The sequence below is a fragment of the Hemiscyllium ocellatum genome, chromosome 5, assembly GCF_020745735.1.
Source record: "Hemiscyllium ocellatum isolate sHemOce1 chromosome 5, sHemOce1.pat.X.cur, whole genome shotgun sequence".
In the NCBI taxonomy this organism is placed as follows: domain Eukaryota; kingdom Metazoa; phylum Chordata; class Chondrichthyes; order Orectolobiformes; family Hemiscylliidae; genus Hemiscyllium; species Hemiscyllium ocellatum.
Window position 1 is genome coordinate 133,887,942 of NC_083405.1, and position 22,082 is coordinate 133,910,023.

Consider the following 22,082-nt stretch of genomic DNA (forward strand, 5'->3'; position numbering starts at 1 on the left):
TAAAAGGGAGAAGGCCAGACAAAGGAAGTACATGGTGAGGTCAGTGCAGGAGTGAGAGAGAGAGAAAACCTGCACAGTTACAGCCTTTGCTGTTTTTGAATTCGTGTATTGCTGGACTTCGGAGTGCATCTGGGAAAATTAACAAACAGTGAAATTCACAACTAATCTTGGGGAAAGTTGGACGAAGTTCACAGCACAGAATCAGAGAAGTTAACTATAGTTTTAAGTCTGTCCAAGAGAAAGGCTGCAGTAGTGAGTATAGTGGATTCTCTCTTGATTATGTGTTTTTGGCGATAAGTCTCTTGATTAAACTTAAAATATAAGCCATAGTTATTAATTTAACCTGGGGCAGTGTTTTCTGGGTCTGGAGATTGTGAAGGAGCAAAAATGGCCTTTGCAGTGATATGTACTTCTTGTCAGATGTGGGAGTTTAAAGAGAGTTTAAGGGTTACTGCGGATTATATCTGCCATAAATTCTGTTGGATGCGAATCTTATCAGATCGAGTGGATCGGTTGGAGAGACAGATAGAAGCGATGAGGAATTTGCAACAGCAACAGTATGTGATGGATGGCAGTTATAGGAAGGGGGGAAAGTCTCAGATACAGTCACATAGATGGGTTAACTCCAGGAAGGGTGAGAGAGGTAGGCAGCTAGTGCAGGAGTCTTTTGTGGATATACCTATTTCAAACAGGTATGCTGTTTTGGAAAATGTAGGGGTAATGGATTCTCAGGGGAACGTAGCACAAACAGCCAAGTTTCTGGTATTGAGACTGGCTCTAATGTAATGAGGGGTACATTGGCTTCCAAGAGATCAATTGTGTGAGGGGATTCTGTAATCAGAGGTACAGACAGACGTTTCTGTGGCCAGCAGAGAAAAAGCAGAATGGTGTGTTGTTTCCCTGGTGCCAGGATCAAGGATGCCTCAGAGAGGGTGCAGAATGTTCTCACGGGGGAGAGGGGCCAGCAGGAGGTCATTGTCCACATTGGAACCAACGACATAGGAAGGGAAAAGGTTGAGACTCTGAAGACAGACTACAGAAAGTTAGGTAGAATTTTAAAAAGGTGGTCCTCAAGGGTAGTAATATCTGGATTACTCCCAGTGCTATGAGCTAGTGAAGGCAGGAATAGGAGGATAGAGCAGATGAATGCATGGCTGAGGAGCTGGTGTATGGGAGAAGGATTCACATTTTTGGATCGTTGGAATCTCTTTTGGGGTAGAAGTGACCTGTACAAGAAGGACGGATTACACCTAAATTGGAAGGGACTAATATACTGGCAGGGAAATTTGCTAGAACTGCTTGGGAGGATTTAAATTAGTAAGGGTGGGGGTGTGGGACCCAGGGAGGTAGTGAGGAAAGAGATCAATCTGAGATGGGTACAACTGAGAACAGAAGTGAGTCAAACAGTCAGGGCAGGCAGGGACAAGGTAGGACTAATAAATTAAACTGCATTTATTTCAATGCAAGGGGCCTAACAGGGAAGGCAGATGAACTCAGGGCATGGTTAGGAACATGGGACTGGGATATCATAGCAATTATGGAAACATGGCTCAGGGATGGGCAGGACTGGCAGCTTAATGTTCCAGGATACAAATGCTACAGGAAGGATAGAAAGGGAGGCAAGAGAGGAGGGGGAGTGGCATTTTTGACAAGGGATAGCATTACAGCTGTGCTGAGGGAGGATATCCCCGGAAATACATCCAGGAAGTTATTTGGGTGGAACTGAGAAATAAAATAGGGATGATCACCTTATTGGGATTGTATTACAGACCCCCCCCCAATAGTCAGAGGGAAATTGAGAAACAAACTTGTAAGGAGATCTCAGTTATCTGTAAGAATAATAGGGTAGTTATGGTAGGGGATTTTAACTTTCCAAACATCGACTGGGACTGCCATAGTGTTAAAGGTTTAGATGGAGAGGAATTTCTTAAGTGCGTACAAGACAATTTTCTGATTCAGTATGTGGATGTACCTACTAGAGAAGGTGCAAAACTTGACCTACTCTTGGGAAATAAGGCAGGGCAGGTGGCTGAGGTGTCAGTGGGGGAGCACTTTGGGGCCAGCGACCATAATTCTATTAGTTTTAAAAGTGATGGAAAAAGATAGACCAGATCTAAAAGTTGAAGTTCTAAATTGGAGAAAAGCCAATTATGACGGTATTAGACAAGAACTTTCAAAAGCTGATTGGAGGCAGATGTTTGCAGGTAAAGGGACGGCTGGAAAATGGGAAGCCTTCAGAAATGGGATAACAAGAATCCAGAGAAAGTATATTCCTGTCAGGGTGAAAGGGAAGGCTGGTAGCTATAGGGAATCCTGGATGACTAAAGATATTGAGGGTTTGGTTAAGAAAAAGAAAGAAGCATATGTCAGGTATAGACAGGATAGATCAAGTGAATCCTTAGAAGAGTATAAAGGAAGTAGGAGTATACTTAAGAGGGAAATCAGGAGGGCAAAATGGAGACATGAGATAGCTTTGGCAAATAGAATTAAGGAGAATCCAAATGGGTTTTACAAATATTTTAAGGACAAAAGGGTAACTAGAGAGAGAATAGGGCCCCATAAAGTTCAGCAAAGCGGCCTTTGTGTGTAGCCACAGAAAATGGGGGAAATACTAAATGAATAGTTTGCATCAGTATTTAATGTGGAAAATGATATGGAAGATATAGACTGTAGGGAAATAGATGGTGACATCTTGCAAAATGTCCAGATTACAGAGGAGGAAGTGCTGGATGTCTTGAAACGGTTAAAGGTGGACAAATCCCCAGGACCTGATCAGGTATATCCGAGAACTCTGTGGGAAGCTAGAGAAGTGATTGCTGGGCCTCTTGCTGAGATATTTGTATCATTGATAGTCACAGGTGAGGTGCTGGAAGACTGGAGGTTGGCACTGTTTAAGAAGGGTGGTAAGGACAAGCCAGGGAACTATAGACCAGTGAGCCTGACGTCGGTGGTGGGCAAGTTGTTGGAGGGAATCCTGAGGGACAGGATGTAGATGTATTTGGAAAGGCAAGGACTGATTCGGGATAGTCAACATGGCTTTGTGCATGGGAAATCATGTCTCACAAACTTGATTGAGATTTTTGATGAAGTAACAAAGAGGATTGATGAAGGCAGAGCAGTAGATGTGATCTATATGGACTTCAGTAAGGCCGTTCGACAAGGTTCCCCATGGGAGACTGATTAGCAAGGTTAGATTTCATGGAATACAGGGAGAACTAGCCATTTGGATACAGAACTGGCTCAAAGGTAGAAAACAGAGGGTGGTGGTGGAGGGTTGTTTTTGAGACTGGAGGCCTGTGACCAGTGGAGTGCCACAAGGATCGGTGCTGGGTCCTCTACTTTTTGTCATTTACAGAAATGATTTGGATGCGAGCATAAGAGGTACAGTTAGTAAGTTTGCACATGACACCAAAATTGGAGGCGTAGTGGACAGTGAAGAGGGTTATCTCATATTACAATAGGATCTGGACCAGATGGGCCAATGGGCTGAGAAGTGGCAGATGGAGTTTAATTCAGATAAATGCGAGGTGCTGCATTTTGGGAAAGCAAATCTTAGCAGGATTTATACACTTAATGGTAAGGTCCTAGGGAGTGTTGCTGAACAAAGAGACCTTGGAGTGCAGGTTCATAGCTCCTTGAAAGTGGAGTTATAAGTAGATAGGATAGTGAAGAAGGCATTTGGTATGCTTTCCTTTATTGGTCAGAGTATTGAGTACAGGAGTTGGGAGGTCATGTTGCAGCTGTACAGGACATTGGTTAGGCCACTGTTGGAATATTGCATGCAATTCTGGTCTCCTTCCTATCGGAAAGATGTTGTGAAACTTGAAAGGATTCAGAAAAGATTTACAAGGATGTTGCCAGGGTTGGAGGATCTGAGCTACAGGGAGAGGCTGAACAGGCTGGGGCTGTTTTTCCTGGAGCGTTGGAGGCTGAGGGGTGACCTTATAGAGGTTTACAAAATTATGAGGGGCATGGATAGGATAAATAGGCTAAGTCTTTTCCCTGGGGTTGGGGAGTCCAGAACTAGAGGGCATAGATTTAGGGTGAGAGGGGAAAGATATAAAAGAGACCCAAGTGGCAACTTTTTCACACAGAGGGTGGTATGTGTATGGAATGAGCTGCCAGAGGATGTGGTGGAGGCTGGTACAATTGCAACATTTAACAGGCATTTGGATGGGTATATGAATAGGAAGGGTTTGGAGGGATATGGGCTGGGTGCTGGCAGGTGGGACTAGATTTGGTTGGGATATCTGGTCGGCATGGATGGGTTGGACTGAAGGGTCTGTTTCCATGCTGTACATCTCTATGCCTCTATGACCACCACCCTGTTGCCTCCACATCCTTCCATTATCTAGGTAAAAACAATGACTGCAGATGCTGGAAACCAGATTCTGGATCAGTGGTGCTGGAAGAGCACAGCAGTTCAGGCAGCATCCGAGAAGCAGGGAAATCAACGTTTCGGGCAAAAGCCCTTCATCAGGAACACAGGATACTGGAATACTGTATTCATGATGAAGGGCTTTTACCCAAAATGTCGATTTTACTGCTCCTCGGATGCTGCCTGAACTGCTGTGCTTTTCCAGCACCTCTCATCCAAAATCTTTCCATAATCTGTTTACCTATTTTTTCTTCTACCTCATGCTCACTGTTGGGAGGCCTGTAATACAGCCCCAACAATGTCACTGCACCCGTCTTATTTCTCAGCTCCACCCATAATGCCTCGCTACCCAAGACCTCCATAGTGTCCTCCTTTAGCACAGCTGTGATATCGTCCCTGACCAGCAATGCAACTCCACCCCCCTTTTACTCCCCTCCCTGTCCTGTCTGAAGTGTCTATATCCTGGAACATTTAGTTGCCAATCATCATGCCCTTCCTTCAACCAAGTCTCTGTGATCGCAATAACGTCATACTCCCAGGCACCAATCCAAGCCCTAAGTTCATCTGCCTTACCCACTATACTCCTTGCATTTAAGTAGATATACTTCAGGCCACCAGTTCTTTTGCGTTCATCTGCTCTCGGCCCACTCTTCCCCTTATTAATATTATCTTCATGATCCTTACAGTCCCCAGTCTCCACCTCACTGCCTACTTGTTTTCTCTGGGGGTTCCCAGCCCCACATTAGTTTAAACCCTCCCCAACAGCAGGAGCAAAACCTCCCCAAAGGACACTAGGCCCAGTCTGGTTCAGATGTAGACTGTCCAATTTGTAATAGTCCCACCTTCCCCAGAACCGGTCACAATGTCCAACAAATCTGAACCCCTCCCTCCTACACCATCCCTCAAGCCCCACATGTTCATCCTGCTTATTTTTTCATTTCTACGCTGACTAGCACGTGGCACTGGTAGTGATCCCGAGATTGCTACCTGTCAGGTCCTCCCCCTTAACTTCTCTCCTAGCTCCCTGAATTCTTCTTTCAGGACCTCATCTCGCTTTCTACTTAGATCGTTGGTGCCTCTATGCACCAAGACAACTGGCTGTTCCCCCTCCCCTTTTAGAATGCTCTGCAGCCAATCAGTGACATTCCTGACCCGAGCAACATACCATCCGGGAGTCCTGTTTTCGGCCACAGAACCGCCTATCTACTCCCCTCACAATAGAATCCCCTATGACTATAGTCATACGAGTCTTTTTCCCGGCCTTCTGAACAGCAGTGCCCACCATGGTGCCATGATCCTGACAACTGCTGCCCTCCCCTGGTGAGCCATCTCCCCCAACAGTATCCAAAGCGGTATCCCTGTTTGGGAGGGAGATGACCACAGGGGACACCTGCACTGCCTTCCTACTCTTTTTCTGCCTTTTGGTCACCCATTCACTGTCTCCCTCAGTAATTCTAACCTGCGGTGTGACCAGTCTGCCAGACGTACTATCCACGACCCCCTCAGCATCGCGGCTGCTCCACAGTGAGTCCGTCCGCAGCTCCAGAGCCGTCATGTGATCAAACAAGAGCTGCAGCTGGACACACTTCCTGCAAGTGTAAGGGTCAGGAACGTCAGCCACGTCCCTGAGCACCCACATCAGGCAAGAGGCACATGTCATGGGTCTGAGGTTCCCGTGACATTGTAAGCCTTAGCTTTATATCAACTAACTATAACCAAACAACGCACTTCAATATATGAAAGAAAGAGAAAAAAATAAAAATCTTACCTTACAGTATCTTTCACTTCTGGTTAGAGGAGGGGGGTGCGGGAGGGAGATACTACATGTGTAGGATCTTGGGTTTAGCCACAGCCCAAATATTTACCAATCCTTACCTTCCTGGCACCATCCTGGTCTCCATGTCACCTCTGCTCTGTCTCCCACTGGTCCCAGGGAGGAAAAATAAAATGTGTTCCTCTTGTTTAAGAAGGGTAGCAGGGATACACCAGGTAATTATAGACCGATGAGCCTGATGTCAGTGGTAGGGAAGCTGCTGAGGGGTAGGATCTATTCCCATTTAGATGAAAATGGGCTTATAGGTAGCATAAGTGATAGGCAGCATGGTTTTGTGCAGGGAAGGTCATGTCTTACAAACCTAATAGAATTCTTTCAGGAGATGACAAAGTTGATTGATGGGGGAAGGGCTGTATATGTCATATACATGGACTTTAGTAAGACATTTGATAAGGTTCCCCATGGTAGGCTGATGGAGAAGGTGAGGTCGCATGGGGTCCAGGGTGTTCTAGCTAGATGGATAGAGAACTGGTTGGTCAACAGGAGACAGAGTGTAGTTGTGGAAGGGAGCTTCTCAAAACAGAAGCCTGTGACCAGTGGTGTCCCACAGGGATCCATGCTGGGACCACTGTTGTTTGTGATATACATAAATGCTTGGAGGAAGGTGTGGATTGTCTCATTAGCATGTTTGCAGATGACACTAAGATTGGTGGAGTAGCAGATGGTGAAGGGGACTGTCAGAGAATACAGCAGAATATTGATAGATTGGAGAGCTGGGCAGAGAAATGGCAGATGGAGTTCAATCCGGACAAATGCGAGGTGATACATTTTGGAAGATCCAATTCAAGAGCGAACTATACAGTAAATGGAAAAGCCCTGGGGAAAATTGATGTACAGGAAGATCTGGATGTTCAGGTCCATTGTTCCCTGAAGGTGGCAACACAGGTCGATAGAGTGGTAAAGGCAGCATATGGCATGCTTTCCTTCGGTGGATGGGGTATTGCGTACAAGAGTTGGCAGGTCATGTTACAGTTGTATAGGACTTTCGTTCGGCCACATTTGGAATACTGCGTACAGTTCTGGTCACCATGTTACCAATAGCATGTGGATGCTTTGGAGAGGGTGCAGAGGAGGTTCACCAAGATGTTGCCTGATATGGAGGGTGCTAGCTATGAAGAGAGGTTGAACAGATTAGGATTATTTTCATTAAAAAGATGGAGTTGAGGGAGAACTTGATTGAGGTTTACAAAATTATGACAGGTATAGACAGGGTGGATAGCAAGAAGGCTTTTTCCCCAGAGTGCAGAACTCAATTACTAAAGGACCCACGAGTTCAAAGTGAGAGGGGCAAGGTTTAGGGGAGATATGCTTGGAAAGTTCTCCACGCAGAGGGTGGTGGGGGCCTGGAATGCATCGCCAACGAAAGTGGGAACGCTAGTGTCATTTAGGGTGTATCTGGACAGATACATGAATGGGCAGGGAGCAAGGAATACAGATCCTTCAAAAATAGGCAGCAGGTTTAGATCGAGGATCTGGATCGGTACAGATTTGGAGGGCCGTGGAGCCCGTTTCTGTACTGTAATTTTCTTTGTTCTTTTTATTATGAGGGTTTCTGCCTCTAACAGCCTCACAGGCAGATTCCCACCTCCCTCCCTTCAGGTATAAGAGATATTCCTCTCAAACAGGTCAATGTCCCTCTGATCATTGATCCCTCCACCAAGGGAAAGGTTCTGTCCCAACCTCTCCTGTTCTACCCCTCTATAACTGTAAACACCTCAATCATGGCCCCCTCTCAGTCTCCTCTGGTTTCAGGTTCTCTAAGCTGTTGGCTTCACTTTTATTCCTGGTTCAATCCTGTACATTCCTTGACTTTTCCAGGGTTCTCAGGAATTTTGGGTCACAATCTTCATCCTTTCAGGAACATGCTCGCCCTCACTTTCACTGCCACTGACTCTGATATATTCATTCATTGATTGCACAGTTGTAGGGAGTCCTCCCTAGTTTGATACCCCATGCCCCTTGCAATAAAGGTCAACACGCTATTGCCTTTCTCAATTACAGGCTATACCTGCAAACTAAACATTTATGATTCATGTAGGAGGGTGTGTTTGCCAATTCAGGGCTCATATTCCATACTGAATGATGGACGTCTGGCTTTCATGGTCACTGTACAATGGAAACCTGGTTTCCATGGATACTCTACGATCGGAACCTAGTTTCCATGGATATTGAACGATAAGCACCGGGTTTCCATGGACACTGTACAAAGGTGGCCTGGTTTCCATGGATACTCTACAATTGGGACCTATTTTCCATGGATATTGAACGATTAGCACCAGGTTTCCATGGACACTGTACGATGGTGACCTGGTTTCCATGGATACTGGATAATGGAGGGCCTGGTTTTCATGGGCATTGTCCAGTGGGGGCCTGGTTTCCATGGACACTGTACGTTGGTGACCTGGTTTCCATGGATACTGGATAATGGAGAGCCTGGTTTTCATGGGCATTGTCCAGTGGGGGGCCTGGTTTCCATGGATACCATGATGGCAGCCTGATTCCAATAGATACTGTACGAGGGGAACCTAGTTCCATGGGTACTGTATAACAGAGGGCCTGGTTTCCATGGATATTGTACGATGGAGGGCCTGGTTTCCATGGATACTGTACAGTGTGGGTTACCCCAGCTCTGGACCTCTCACCCGAGCCTCCATCTTGTGCATCTGCTTCTTGCTGCTTTTCAGTGCCCCCATCTCAGCTTCATCCAGCTGTTCCTGCAAGTCTTTGACCATCTGTTCCAGGCTCTTTTTGGCCAGTTCCAGGCTGGAGTTGATTTCCTGTTCTCTCTTCAGCTTCTCAGTCAGTGCCGTAACCTGAACAATGAGAAACACGTGCAGTCAGCACTCTCTGAACTGTGCAGGGCAAGGGAGAGTGAGGGCAGGGAGGGTGAGGGGGCGAGAATAGTAAGAATGACCCCCTGTTCTAAAGTTTACTTTTAAACTGGCTGGAACTCTCAGTCAGTCTTTCTGCCCAGGCCTCCTCAGGAATGGGGGCAGCGTCTTTGCGTTTCCAGGGTCTCCAGTCCAATTCCAAATACTGTCCAACCAACTCAGACTGAGAGTAGACTGCCACTGTTAAAGACTTGGGCCACAATAGCTGGGTTGGAGGATTAGATTAGATTACTTACAGTGTGGAAACAGGCCCTTCGGCCCAACAAGTCCACACCGACCCGCTGAAGCGTAACCCACCCATACCCCTACATTTAGCCCCTACCTAACACAATGGACAATTTAGCATGGCCAATTCACCTGGCCCCTACATCTTTGGAATGTGGGAGGAAACCGGAGCACCCGGAGGAAACCCACGCAGACACGGGGAGAACGTGCAAACTCCACACAGTCAGTCGCCTGAGGTGGGAATTGAACCCGGGTTTCTGGCGCTGTGAGGCAGCAGTGCTAACCACTGTGCCACCGTGCTGCCCACAAAGGATCTTTGGTACATTTCTGCAGAGTCGATGGTGGAGGGAGTGTATGGTCGCGGATGTGGTACCAATCAAGTGGGCTGCTTTGTCCTGGATGGTGTCAAGCTTCTTGAGTGTTGTTGGAACTACACCCCTCCAAGCCGGTAGGAAGTATACTTGCCTTGTGCAGATGGTGAACAGGCTCTTGGGAGTCAGGGGGTGAGTTACTCACTGTAGTTTTCCTAACCTCTGACCTGCTCTTGTAGCCATTGTAATTATGTGGTGAGTCCAGTTGAGTTTCTGGTCAATGGTAACCCCCAGGATGTTGATAGTGGTGGATTCAGTGATGGTAACACCATTGAATGTTAAGGGGCGGTGGTTAGATTGTCTCTTATTGGAGATGGTCATAGCCTGGCATTTGCTTAGCACAGGTAAAAACGATGACTGTAGATGCTGGAAACCAGAGTCTAGATTAGAGTGGTGCTGGAAGAGCACAGCAGGTCAGGCAGCATCCGAGAAGCAGGAAAATCAACCTTTCAGGCCTATATTCCTGATGAAGGGCTTTTGCCCGAAACGTCGATTTTCCTGCTCCTCGGATGCTGCCTGAACTGCTGTGCTTTTCCAGCACCACTCTGATCCAGACCCCCAATTGTCTGGCACGAATGTTACTCGCTACTTGTCAGCACAATTTTAATATAAGTCAGGTTCTGACAGGGAGGAGAGTCTGTGGAGCTGGGAACATTACACAGGATTAGGGATAGTGACAGATAGGGATGAGGCAGGATGTGAACTCATTTTTAAAAAAGTGCTGAAATTAAATGAAAGCAAAAACTGAGGATGCTGGAAATCTGAAACAAAACCAGAAGGTGCTGGAGAAACTCAGCAGGTCTGGCAGCACCTGTAGAGAGAGAAAGCAGAGTCAGTGTTGCGTGCCCAGTCAGAACACTGTGTTGTACTTACCTCAGTTTTGGCTTTCCGGGAGTTCTCTGCTTCCATCCGAAATTCTTGCACCAATTTCTCAACTTGCTGGTTCAGTTGCTCAATGTCATATTCATACGTTTTCTTCTGATTTAGGAGGCTTATGTTCTGCAGGTGCGAGAGGGAAGTGCATGAGTTTACCGTCAAATCACATACTTGTTTCAGTGCAGAGGAGGCCACTCAGCCCATCACCTCTGCACTGGTCCTGTTAACTAGCCTGGCTGTATTACCATTCCTGATGAAGGGCTTATGCCCGAAACGTCGATTCTCCTGCTCCTTGGATGCTGCCTGACCTGCTGCGCTTTTCCAGCAACACATTTTCAGCTCTGATCTCCAGCATCTGCAGACCTCACTCTCTCCTCCTGTATTACCTAGTGCCAATCTCTTGCCTTTGCCCCACATACCTGCAAACAAACTTATCCAAACACCCATCCAATACCCCTCTAGAATGCTTCAGTGAACCAGCCCCTACCACATTTCCAGGCAGTGCACTCTCCACCCCGATAACTCACTGGGTGAAAATGTCTTTCTCACTCCACACCTTAAATCCATGTCTTCTCGTTCTTGTTCCTTTTACGAGAAGGGCCAGTTTCTCCCTATCCGCTCTATCTGAATACCTCTATCAGACCTCCCTCTCAGCTTTTCTCTCTCCAAGGAGAATAGTCCCAACTTCCTCAATCAATCCTCATCACTGAAGGTTCTCATTCCTGCGCTCATTCTAACAAATCGCTTCTGCATTTTCTCCAATACATTTGCATCTTTCCTATAGTATGATGCTAATGGCCGTACACAGTACTCCAGCTGAGCTGCAAATGTGTTGCTGGTCAAAGCACAGCAGGCCAGGCAGCATCTCAGGAATAGAGAATTCGACATTTCGAGCATAAGCCCTCCCCTCTCACCCACTCCAACCTCTCACCCTCAGAACGTGCAGCCCTCCACTCCCTCCGCTCCAATCCCAACCTCACCATCAAACCCGCAGACAAGGGAGGCGCGGTGGTAGTTTGGCGCACTGACCTGTAATACCGCTGAAGCCAAACGCCAGCTCGCGGACGCCTCCTCTTATCGCCCCCTTGACCACGACCCCACCTCCCACCATCAAACCATCATCTCCCAGACCATCCAGGACCTCATCACCTCAGGGGATCTCCCATCCACCGCCTCCAACCTCATAGTCCCACAACCCCGCACCGCCCGTTTCTACCTCCTGCCCAAAATCCACAAACCTGCCTGCCCCGGCTGGCCCATTGTCTCAGCCTGCTCCTGCCCCACCGAACTCATCTCCCAATACCTCGACACGGTCCTGTCCCCTTTAGTCCAAGAACTCCCCACCTACGTTCGGGACACCACCCACGCCCTCCACCTCCTCCAGGATTTTCGCTTCCCCGGTCCCCAACGCCTTATTTTCACTATGGACATCCAGTCCCTGTACACCTCCATCCCCCATCACGAAGGACTCAAAGCCCTCCGCTTCTTCCTTTCCCGCCGCACCAACCAGTACCCTTCCACTGACACCCTCCTTCGACTGACTGAACTGGTCCTCACCCTGAATAACTTCTCTTTTCAATCCTCCCACTTCCTCCAAACTAAAGGAGTTGCCATGGGCACCCGCATGGGCCCCAGCTATGCCTGTCTCTTCGTAGGATATGTGGAACAGTCCATCTTCCGCAACTACACTGGCACCACCCCCCACCTTTTCCTCCGCTACATCGATGACTGTATCGGCGCTGCCTTGTGCTCCCACGAGGAGGTTGAACAGTTCATCAACTTTACTAACACCTTCCATCCCGACCTGAAATTCACCTGGACTGTCTCAGACTCCTCCCTCCCCTTCCTAGACCTTTCCATTTCTATCTCGGGCGACCGACTCAACACAGACATCTATTATAAACTGACTGACTCCCACAGCTACCTGGACTACACCTCCTCCCACCCTGCCCCCTGTAAAAACGCCATCCCATATTCCCAATTCCTTCGTCTCCGCCGCATCTGCTCCCAGGAGGACCAGTTCCAACACCGCACAGCCCAGATGGCCTCCTTCTTCAAGGACCGCAGATTCCCCCCAGACGTGATCGACGATGCCCTCCACCGCATCTCCTCCACTTCCCGCTCCTCCGCCCTTGAGCCCCGCTCCTCCAACCGCCACCAAGACAGAACCCCACTGGTTCTCACCTACCACCCCACCAACCTCCGCATACAACGTATCATCCGCCGCCATTTCCGCCACCTCCAAACGGACCCCACCACCAAGGATATATTTCCCTCCCCTCCCCTATCAGCGTTCCGCAAGGACCACTCCCTTCGTGACTCCCTCGTCAGATCCACACCCCCCACCAACCCAACCTCCACCCCCGGCACCTTCCCCTGCAACCGCAGGAAATGTAAAACTTGCGCCCACACCTCCACACTCACTTCCCTCCAAGGCCCCAAGGGATCCTTCCATATCCGCCACAAGTTCACCTGTACCTCCACACACATCATCTATTGCATCCGCTGCACCCAATGTGGCCTCCTCTATATTGGGGAGACAGGCCGCTTACTTGCGGAACGCTTCAGAGAACACCTCTGGGCCGCCCGGACCAACCAACCCAACCACCCCGTGGCTCAACACTTTAACTCTCCCTCCCACTCCACCGAGGACATGCAGGTCCTTGGACTCCTCCACCGGCAGAACATAACAACACGACGGCTGGAGGAGGAGCGCCTCATCTTCCGCCTGGGAACCCTCCAACCACAAGGTATGAATTCAGATTTCTCCAGTTTCCTCATTTCCCCTCCCCCCACCTTGTCTCAGTCGGTTCCCTCAACTCAGCACTGCCCCCCTAACCTGCAATCCTCTTCCTGACCTCTCCGCCCCCACCCCACTCCGGCCTATCACCCTCACCTTGACCTCCTTCCACCTATCCCACCTCCATCGCCCCTCCCCCTAGTCCCTCCTCCCTACCTTTTATCTTAGCCTGCTTGGCTCTCTCTCTTATTCCTGATGAAGGGCTTATGCTCGAAACGTCGAACTCTCTATTCCTGAGATGCTGCCTGGCCTGCTGTGCTTTGACCAGCAACACATTTGCAGCTGTGATCTCCAGCATCTGCAGACCTCATTTTTTACTCCAGCTGAGGTCTAACAAGTGTCTTGTATAAGTTCAAAGTCACCTTTCCGCTCAGGATGAAGGCATCAGGGGTGAGGCAAGCATTTATTGCTCATCTCTAATTGCCCAGAGTCAACCACATTGCTGTGGGTCTGGAGTCACCTGTAGGCCAGACCAGGTAAGGATGGCAGTCTCCTTCCTTCAAGGACATTAGTGAATCCGATGGGTTTTCCCCAATAATTGACAATGGGTTATTAGAGTTTTAGTTCCAGAGTTTTATAAAATTGGATTCGAATTCTACCACCTGCCACAGTGGGATTCGAACCCGGGTCCCCTGAATATTACCTGGGTCTCTGGATGAATAATCCAGTGATAATACCACTATGTTTCCCCTTCTACTCAATAGGAAGTGAGGACTGCAGATGTTGGAGATCAGAGCTGAAAATGTGTTGCTGGAAAAGTGCGGCAGGTCAGGCAGCATCCAAGGAGCAGGAGAATCGACGTTTTGGGCATAAGCCCTTCTTCAGGAATGAGGAAAGTGTGTCCAGCAGGCTAAGATAAAAGGTAGGGAGGAGGGACTTGGGGGAGGGGCGTTGGAAATGCGATAGGTGGAAGGAGGTTAAGGTGAGGGTGATAGGCTGGAGTGGGGTGGGGGCGGAGAGGTCGGGAAGAAGATTGCAGGTTAGGAAGGTGGTGCTGAGTTCGAGGGATTTGAATGAGATACCTGAAACGTCGATTCTCCTGTTCCTTGGATGCTGCCTGACCTGCTGCGCTTTTCCAGCAACACATTTTCAGCCCTTCTACTCAATACCCCTGTTAGTAAAACTAAGAGCACTGTCTGCTTTATTTACTGCTCTCTCCACTTGTCTTGTCACCTTCGACGATCTGTGCGAATAAAACCTGAGATCCCTCTGTTGCTGCCCCACCTTTAGAATTGTCCCTTCCTATTTTATGTTGTCCCCTGGTGTTCTTCTGACCTCACCCTCCTGTAGCATCCTTCACATCCTCAGGAGATCCTAAATAACATTCCAGTGAAGTATGGTTGTGTTGTAATTGAGACGAAGTTGGCGCCCGATTCATGCACAGCAACATCCCAACAGCAACAGCTGGGCTCATCTGTTTCTGGTGAGGTTTCTCTGGCTTTTACACCCATCCATCGAAACATCCAAGACCTGAAAAAGTGCAGCACTCCCTCAGTGTTGAGCTGCAGGGTCAGCTTTGATGTTCATATCCTGTGGTGGGACTTGAACTCTCACCCTCCTGACTCAGAGAAGAGCCAGGCCTGACCCTGAGTGTGAATGGACTCGGGACGCCATTCCACCTTTGAAAGATTCAGAGAGTCATAGGGTTGTACAGAACAGAGACAGACCCTTCGGTCCAACTTGTCCATGCTGACCAGATATCCTAAACTAATCTAGTGCCATTTGTCAGCATTTGGTCCACATCCCTCGCAATCCTTCCTATTCATATACCCACCAAGATACCTTTTAAATGTTATAATTGTACCAGCCTCCATCACTTCCTCCTCATTCCATACACGCACCATCTTCTGCGTGAAAATGTTGCCCCTTCGGTCCTTTTTATATCTTTCCCCTCTCAACCTAAACCTGTGTCCCTGGGGAGAACACCTTTTCTAGTCACTCTATCCACACCCCGCATGATTTTATAAACCTGTATAAGCTTCATTTTCCATTGCTCCAGGGAAAATAGTCCCAGCCTATACAGCTTCTCCCCAGAGCACAAACACGAGCAATTTCCTTATAAATCTTGTCTGATCCCTTTCCGGTTTAACAACACCCTTCCTATAGCAGGGAGACCAGAATTGAATGCAGGATTCCAAAAGCTGGCCCTAACCTATGTCCTGTACAGTCACAACATGGCCTCCCAATGCCTATACCGAATGCACTGGCCTACAAAGGCAAGCATACCAAATGCCTTCTTCATCACCCTGTCTACCTGTGACTCCACCTTCAGACAAAATCCAGCACACACTGCTGATTTGAGCACAGTGAGATCGATCTCCCAATAACACATGGAGATGCATTAGTCAGAGGGAAATGTGTCTGGGTGGGTTACTCTTCAGAGGGTCGGTGTGGCCTGGTTGGGCCAAAGGGCCTGTTTCCACACTGTAGGGAATCTAATCTAATCTAATAACAGGGAAACCCCATGGGCTTCTTCCCAATTTTTGCCTTAACTTCAGCTGAGATTCCAGAGAAATGGAATGATCTGGAATTACAGTGCGAGTTCTGGAAAGATCCAGTGGAAAATTCCAAGCAATATTCCATGAATGAGCTGTGGGGGATGGTGGTAGTTCTTTGGAGGAATGAAACACATTTAGCAGAGCCAGTGGGTTGTGGAGTGTTCAACTAAAGTCTCCTCACTGAGAGATCTGAAGAGGCTGCTGTGGGAAAGACACAGTGGGTCACTGAGAACTGACACAAAATGGAATGGAAACCCATTGGGAATATCATTACTCAGCTGCTGGATGGAATTTTCCAGGTGGGGAAGTGTTCAGAGACTCTGCAAGCTGACCCACTGAGTGCTGTCTCGACTGCATCCTCCCTGTTTCCTACATGGGACCAGCCAATCCTGGAGTGGGATTTGGATTTTTGTCCCAGCGACAGGGGCATGACCCGCTGAGTCACAAAATCTCCATGAACTAGGATAGAGGAAGACGTTACAAAGGACTCAAAGGCAGCACGGGTCTTACGGCTGGTTCTGTCCACTCAATTCCCCTCATTTCCTGTTTCCCTCCTGGGATCTGAGAATGATGACGTTCCAATTTGTTTCTCTCTCGTTTATTCATTCACAGGATGATGGCATCACTGACTAGGCCAGCAGTTATTGCCCATCCCTAATTGCCCTGAGGGCGATTAAGAATCAACCCCGTTGCTGTGGGTCTGGCGTCACATGTAGGCCAGACCAGGTGAGGACCCCAGTTGCTTTCCCTAAAGGACATCGCTGGACTGTTAATCTGCCGACCCAGACAATGTTGTGGGGATCTGGATTTGAATTCCGCCACAAACAGATGGTGGAAATCGAATTCAATGGAAAAGGAAAAAACAAATCTGGAATTGAGAGGAATCCATTGTCCATTGTCAGAAAATCCCAACTGTTTTATCTAATCATAGAATCACTACAATGTGGAGAGAGGCCATTCGGCCCCTCGTGTCTGCACTGACCGGTGGTTCTCACTGCACGCCAATAAGAGTCAGGGATCTAACGCGCGACCATTTGAATTTAGAGATGATGAGATACCTGAGAGAGAATCATTTCTGATCTGTCTCGTCCGTCCTGCAGTTCCTGCTCCGCTGTTTTGCAGTTGCGTTCTGCGGTCTCCAGCAGGTTTCTCACGGTCTCGAGCTCAGCGGTCAGCGTAATTACGCGGCGGTTTGACACATTCAGCTCCTCCTTCAGGCCCTCGTTCAGCTGAGAGCTGGACTCCAGCTGAGCCTGTAATTCCTGGCCGGAGAGCAGAGAGAGAGAGAGAGAGTGGTGAACGAGGAGGGAGAGGGAATGTAATTCACTGACAGCACAGAGGACAGCACACTGCACAATGTGTAACCATTGGAACAAGTTCACCGATTGCAGCTATTAATCTGGCCCAATCAGGGAGCCCTGGCTGACACAAAAGGACGAATTGAGAGTGTGTTGCTGGAAAAGCACAGCAGGTCAGACAGCATCCGAGGAGCAAGGAAATGGACGTCAGGGATGTTGGAATGCCTGACTCAATTAGAGGCAGTGCTGTTGTCAAGGGCTATGCATTGGTGATGGATGGAGGTCTGTGAAAAGTTGTTACACAATGGATAACACACATCCCATACACCACTCCCTCCCAACCCTGCCCCATGTCCCAGAGTGATACAAACATTCACATGGGATTGAACAAATGTCTTGCTGTTGTGACATTGTCTGTATCCAGTGTCATGTGTCGCCACTGTTTCCTGATTGGTCCGATTCGGAGATTATACTAGATGAAAGATTGTAGAATGAGAGAACACAGAGGAGGCCATTCGGCCCGCGGTGCCTGGGTCAGATCTTTGAAAGAGCTGTCCATTCTCAACACAGACGCAGGCCATTTGGCCCATCAGGCCCAAGCTGGTGTTCATGTTGCATGTGAAACTTCCACTTGTTCAGAGCCCAGCAGTGTTACTCCAGATCATTACCCCCTCACTGTGTGGCTAAGGCCATGAGAGGAACAGGGATGGAGCAGTGAGGACAGAGCAGGAGATAGTCAGGCCATGACGGGGCCACAGAGTGACTGTGACTGTGAGGGGTGAGCAAAGGCTCTCAGAGTCAGTGCGAGTTTGCGTGTGAATGTTTGAAAGGATCTCTAGTAGAGTGAGTGAGTGTGAGGAGGGATTTCCCGTGGTGAGTGTGAGTGAGTGAGTGAGTGTGAGGAGGGATTTCCCCTGGTGAGAGTGAGTGAGTGTGAGGAGGGATTTCCCTTAGTGAGTGAGTGAGTGTGAGGAGGGATTTCCCTTGGTGAGTGAGTGAGTGTGAGGAGGGATTTCCCTTGGTGAGTGAGAGTGAGAGTGAGGAAGGATTTCCCGTGGTAAGTGTGAGGAGGGATTTCCCGTGGTGAGTGAGAGTGAGTGTGAGGAGGGATTTCCTGTGGTAAGTGTGAGGAGGAATTTCCCGTGGTGAGTGAGAGTGAGTGTGAGGAGGGATTTCCTGTGGTGTGTGTGAGAGTGAGTGAGTGTGAAGAGGGATTTCCCGTGTTGAGTGTGACTGAGTGTGAGGAGTGATTTCCCGTGGTGAGTGTGACTGAGTATGAGGAGTGATTTCCCGTGGTGAGTGTGAGTGTGAGGAAGGATTTCCCTTGGTGAGTGTGAGTGTGTGTGAGGAAGGATTTCCCGTGGTGTGTGTGAGGGAGTGTGAGGAGGGATATCCTGTGGTGAGTGTGAGTGAGTGAGTGTGAGGAGGGATTTCCCATGGTGAGTGTGACTGAGTGTGAGGAGGGATTTCCCGTGGTGATTGTGAGTGAGAGTGTGCGTGAGGAGGGATATCCCGTAATGAGTGAGACTGAGTGTGAGGAGGGATTTCCCGTGGTGAGTGAGAGTGAGTGTGAGGAGGGATTTCCCATGGTGAGTGTGAATGAGTGTGAGGAGAGATTTCCCGTGGTGAGTGAGAGTGAGTGTGAGGAGGGATTTCCCGTGGTGAGTGTGAATGAGTGTGAGGAAGGATTTCCCACGGTGAATGAGTGTGAGGAGGGATTTCCGGTGGTGAGTGTGACTGAGTGTGAGGAGGGATTTCCCGTGGTGAGTGTGAGTGTGTGTGAGGAAGGATTTCCCGTGGTGAGTGTGAGTGAGTGTGAGGAGGGATTTCCCGTGGTGAGTGAGAGTGAGTGTGAGGAGGGATTTCCCGTGGTGAGTGTGAATGAGTGTGAGGAGAGATTTCCCGTGGTGAGTGTGATTGAGTGTGAGGAAGGATTTCCCACGGTGAATGAGTGTGAGGAGGGATTTCCGGTGGTGAGTGTGACTGAGTGTGAGGAGGGATTTCCCGTGGTGAGTGTGAGTGTGTGTGAGGAAGAATTTCCCGTGGTGAGTGTGAGTGAGTGTGAGGAGGGATTTCCCATGGTGAGTGAGAGTGTGTGTGAGGAGGGATATCCCGTGATGAGTGTGAGTGAGTGTGAGGAAGGATTTCCTGTGGTGAGTGTGCGTGAGAGTGTGTGTGTGGAGTGATTTCCCGTGGTGAGTGAGAGTGAGTGTGAGGAGGGATTTCCCGTGGTGAGTGTGAGTAAGTGTGAGAGAATTCCCGTGGAGAGTGTGAGTGTGAGTGTGTGTGAGGAGGGACTTCCCGTGTTGAGTGAGAGTGAGTGTGAGGAGGGATTTCCTGTGTTGAGTGAGAGTGAGTGTGAGTGTGAGGAGGGATTTCCTGTGTTGAGTGTGAGTGTGTGTGAGGAGGGACTTCCTGTGTTGAGTGAGAGTGAGTGTGAGGAGGGATTTCCTGTGTTGAGTGTGAGTGTGAGTGTGTGTGAGGAGGCACTTCCTGTGTTGAGTGAGAGTGTGTGTGAGGAGGGATTTCCCGTGTTGAGTGAGAGTGAGTGTGAGGAGGGATTTCCTGTGTTGAGTGTGAGTGTGTGTGTGAGGAGGGACTTCCTGTGTTGAGTGAGAGTGAGTGTGAGGAGGGATTTCCTGTGTTGAGTGTGAGTGTGTGTGAGGAGGGACTTCCTGTGTTGAGTGTGAGTGTGTGTGAGGAGGGACTTCCTGTGTTGAGTGAGAGTGTGTGTGAGGAGGGATTTCCCGTGTTGAGTGAGAGTGAGTGTGAGGAGGGATTTCCCGTGTTGAGTGAGAGTGAGTGTGAGGAGGGATTTCCTGTGTTGAGTGAGAGTGAGTGTGAGGAAGGATTTCCCGTGGTGAGTGTGAGTGAGTGAGTGTGAGGATGGATTTCCCGTGGTGAGTGTGAGTGAGTGAGTGTGAGGAGGTGAGTGTGTTTTTGCCCGAACGCACACTGACCTTTGTCTGAGACAATAAGTTGCGGACAGCCCTCTGTGTCTCATTGGCTCTGCGAATCGCTTGGTTCATTTGCTGCTCCATCTCATTGAGGTCGTTCTCCATTTTCTTCTGTATTCGGAGAGCCTCGGTTCTGCTCCTCATCTCAGTCTCCAGGTCAGCCTGCAGGGTGTCTATGGTACGCTGGTGGTTCCTCCTGCAGAGATTACATTCCTCCCAGTTAGATAGAGACACACAGGGCTTTGGGATAATGTTCATTCATGTCATTGAGTGGGATAGCCCTGGTATCAGTAGTTAGCAAGATACACATCCTGGGTGGAGATTCCAGGGGACAATGGGGCCAGGTGCAGGGTCAAACTAACATTGCATCTGTAGTGACAGCAACGAGGTGGACCTCACTGAGTATGAGTTCCCTGATTGGGGCTGTTAATCTGGTCCGATCAGGCAGCCCTGGCTGACAGCTATAAACAGGAGTGTCCACGCCCTGGCGTGCCCATTTGCCACCGGGTGGTGGGGATCCCCAGTGGAGGGCCCTCTATGTGGGAGTCCTCCCCTAATCTCTCGGGGATCTGGGGTGGAGGGTGCTGCACACAGCGGTCCCCTGCAACCGCAGATTGCGGTGGTTCACGGACTCCCAGCCCTTTCTGTGGTGCTGTGGAGTCCGTGGACCATGTGTATATTGGGGTGGGCATTTGCACTCCCTCTTTGATTTCCTCAAAAACCTCCTCCTCTGCTTTTGGTTGCATTTCCGTCCCACGCTCCTGATCTTTGGGCACCCGGTACGGAGGAAGGAGGGCAGGCCTGAAGACCTCCTCGTGGGTCTGCTCCTGGGCCTGGCCAAACTGGCCATAAACAGGTCCAGGCAGCGGGCCTTGGAGGGGGTCGTTAGGGCCGACTGCCTGCCCCTCTTCCGCGGTCATGTTAGGGCCCGGGTGTCCTTGGAGAAGGAGCACGCGGTGTCCACCAACACCCTGGAGTTGTTCAGGGAGAGGTGGGCGCCGCAGGGAGTGGAGTGCATCATTTCCCCCTCCAACTCTATTTTGATTTAGTTCTTGCCCTCCCCTTCACTGTTTGATCACACAGCATTGCCCTTTGATGTGAAGGGCACTGCTCGTCACTGGCCACTCGGGTGTTTTCCTTTCTTCCTGGTGGTGGAAATTTGAATAAAGATTCGTGCACCTTGTGACTTTCACCTGCACACACACACAGCATGGGTGCTGGGGGAATAAATAAGCACTGCCGTAGTTAGCGGTAGTGTGGGGGTAATAAAACTATATAAATAAATAAACAAACAGGGTTGTTGGGGGTTCTGTTGACTCTGAGAGCTGGCTCTGCACCAGCTGGGTCAGTGTCATGTCATGTACCTGTGCCTCTGCTGCTCTTTTAACAAGTTTATGCTGTCCTTGGCTTTTTTTTTCAGAAAGTCATAAATGACACAGACTCCGAAAAGTCTGGGCATGTAGGGTTTCAGGGCCAATTTGATAATAGCTAACAGATACTACCTCAGGCAGAAGGCTTTCAAGTTTAAAAAAAACACAGCTGAAAATGTGTTGCTGGTTAAAGCACAGCAAGTCAGGCAGCATCCAAGGAACAGGAAATTCGACGTTTCGGGCAAAAGGCCTTCATCGGGAATGAATGAATTCATTCCTGATGAAGGGCTTTTGCCCGAAACGTTGAATTTCCTGTTCCTTGGATGCTGCCTGACTTGCTGTGCTTTAACCAGCAACACATTTTCAGCTCTGATCTCCAGCATCTGCAGACCTCACATTTTACTTAAAAAAACACACACACTTATACAATGAAAGGGGGGTGGCTAGTTCTCCCAGCCCAGCTTTACTCTGGTTTGGTTTGGTTTTTAGCAATAGTGTGGACCCAAAGAAGCTGGTCTAAGCTAGCCCTCTCTCTCTCTGACTTCAATCTGTAAGAACTTATGCTTGATTTCACCTTTTGTGCC

At 49.1% G+C, this 22,082-nt stretch overlaps 1 protein-coding gene across 1 annotated transcript in view; it reads right to left on the minus strand.

The window, feature by feature from the left end:
* LOC132815876 (myosin-7B-like) overlaps positions 1-22,082 on the minus strand; it is a 142,538-nt gene that overhangs the window by 17,846 nt on the left and 102,610 nt on the right. The window contains exons 34-37 of the mRNA XM_060825218.1: positions 20,132-20,324; positions 16,932-17,135; positions 10,573-10,698; positions 8,855-9,025 (exon numbers count right to left, since the gene is read on the minus strand). Coding sequence (XP_060681201.1) covers positions 8,855-9,025; positions 10,573-10,698; positions 16,932-17,135; positions 20,132-20,324 — 694 coding nt within the window. The remainder of the gene's footprint in view (positions 1-8,854; positions 9,026-10,572; positions 10,699-16,931; positions 17,136-20,131; positions 20,325-22,082) is intronic.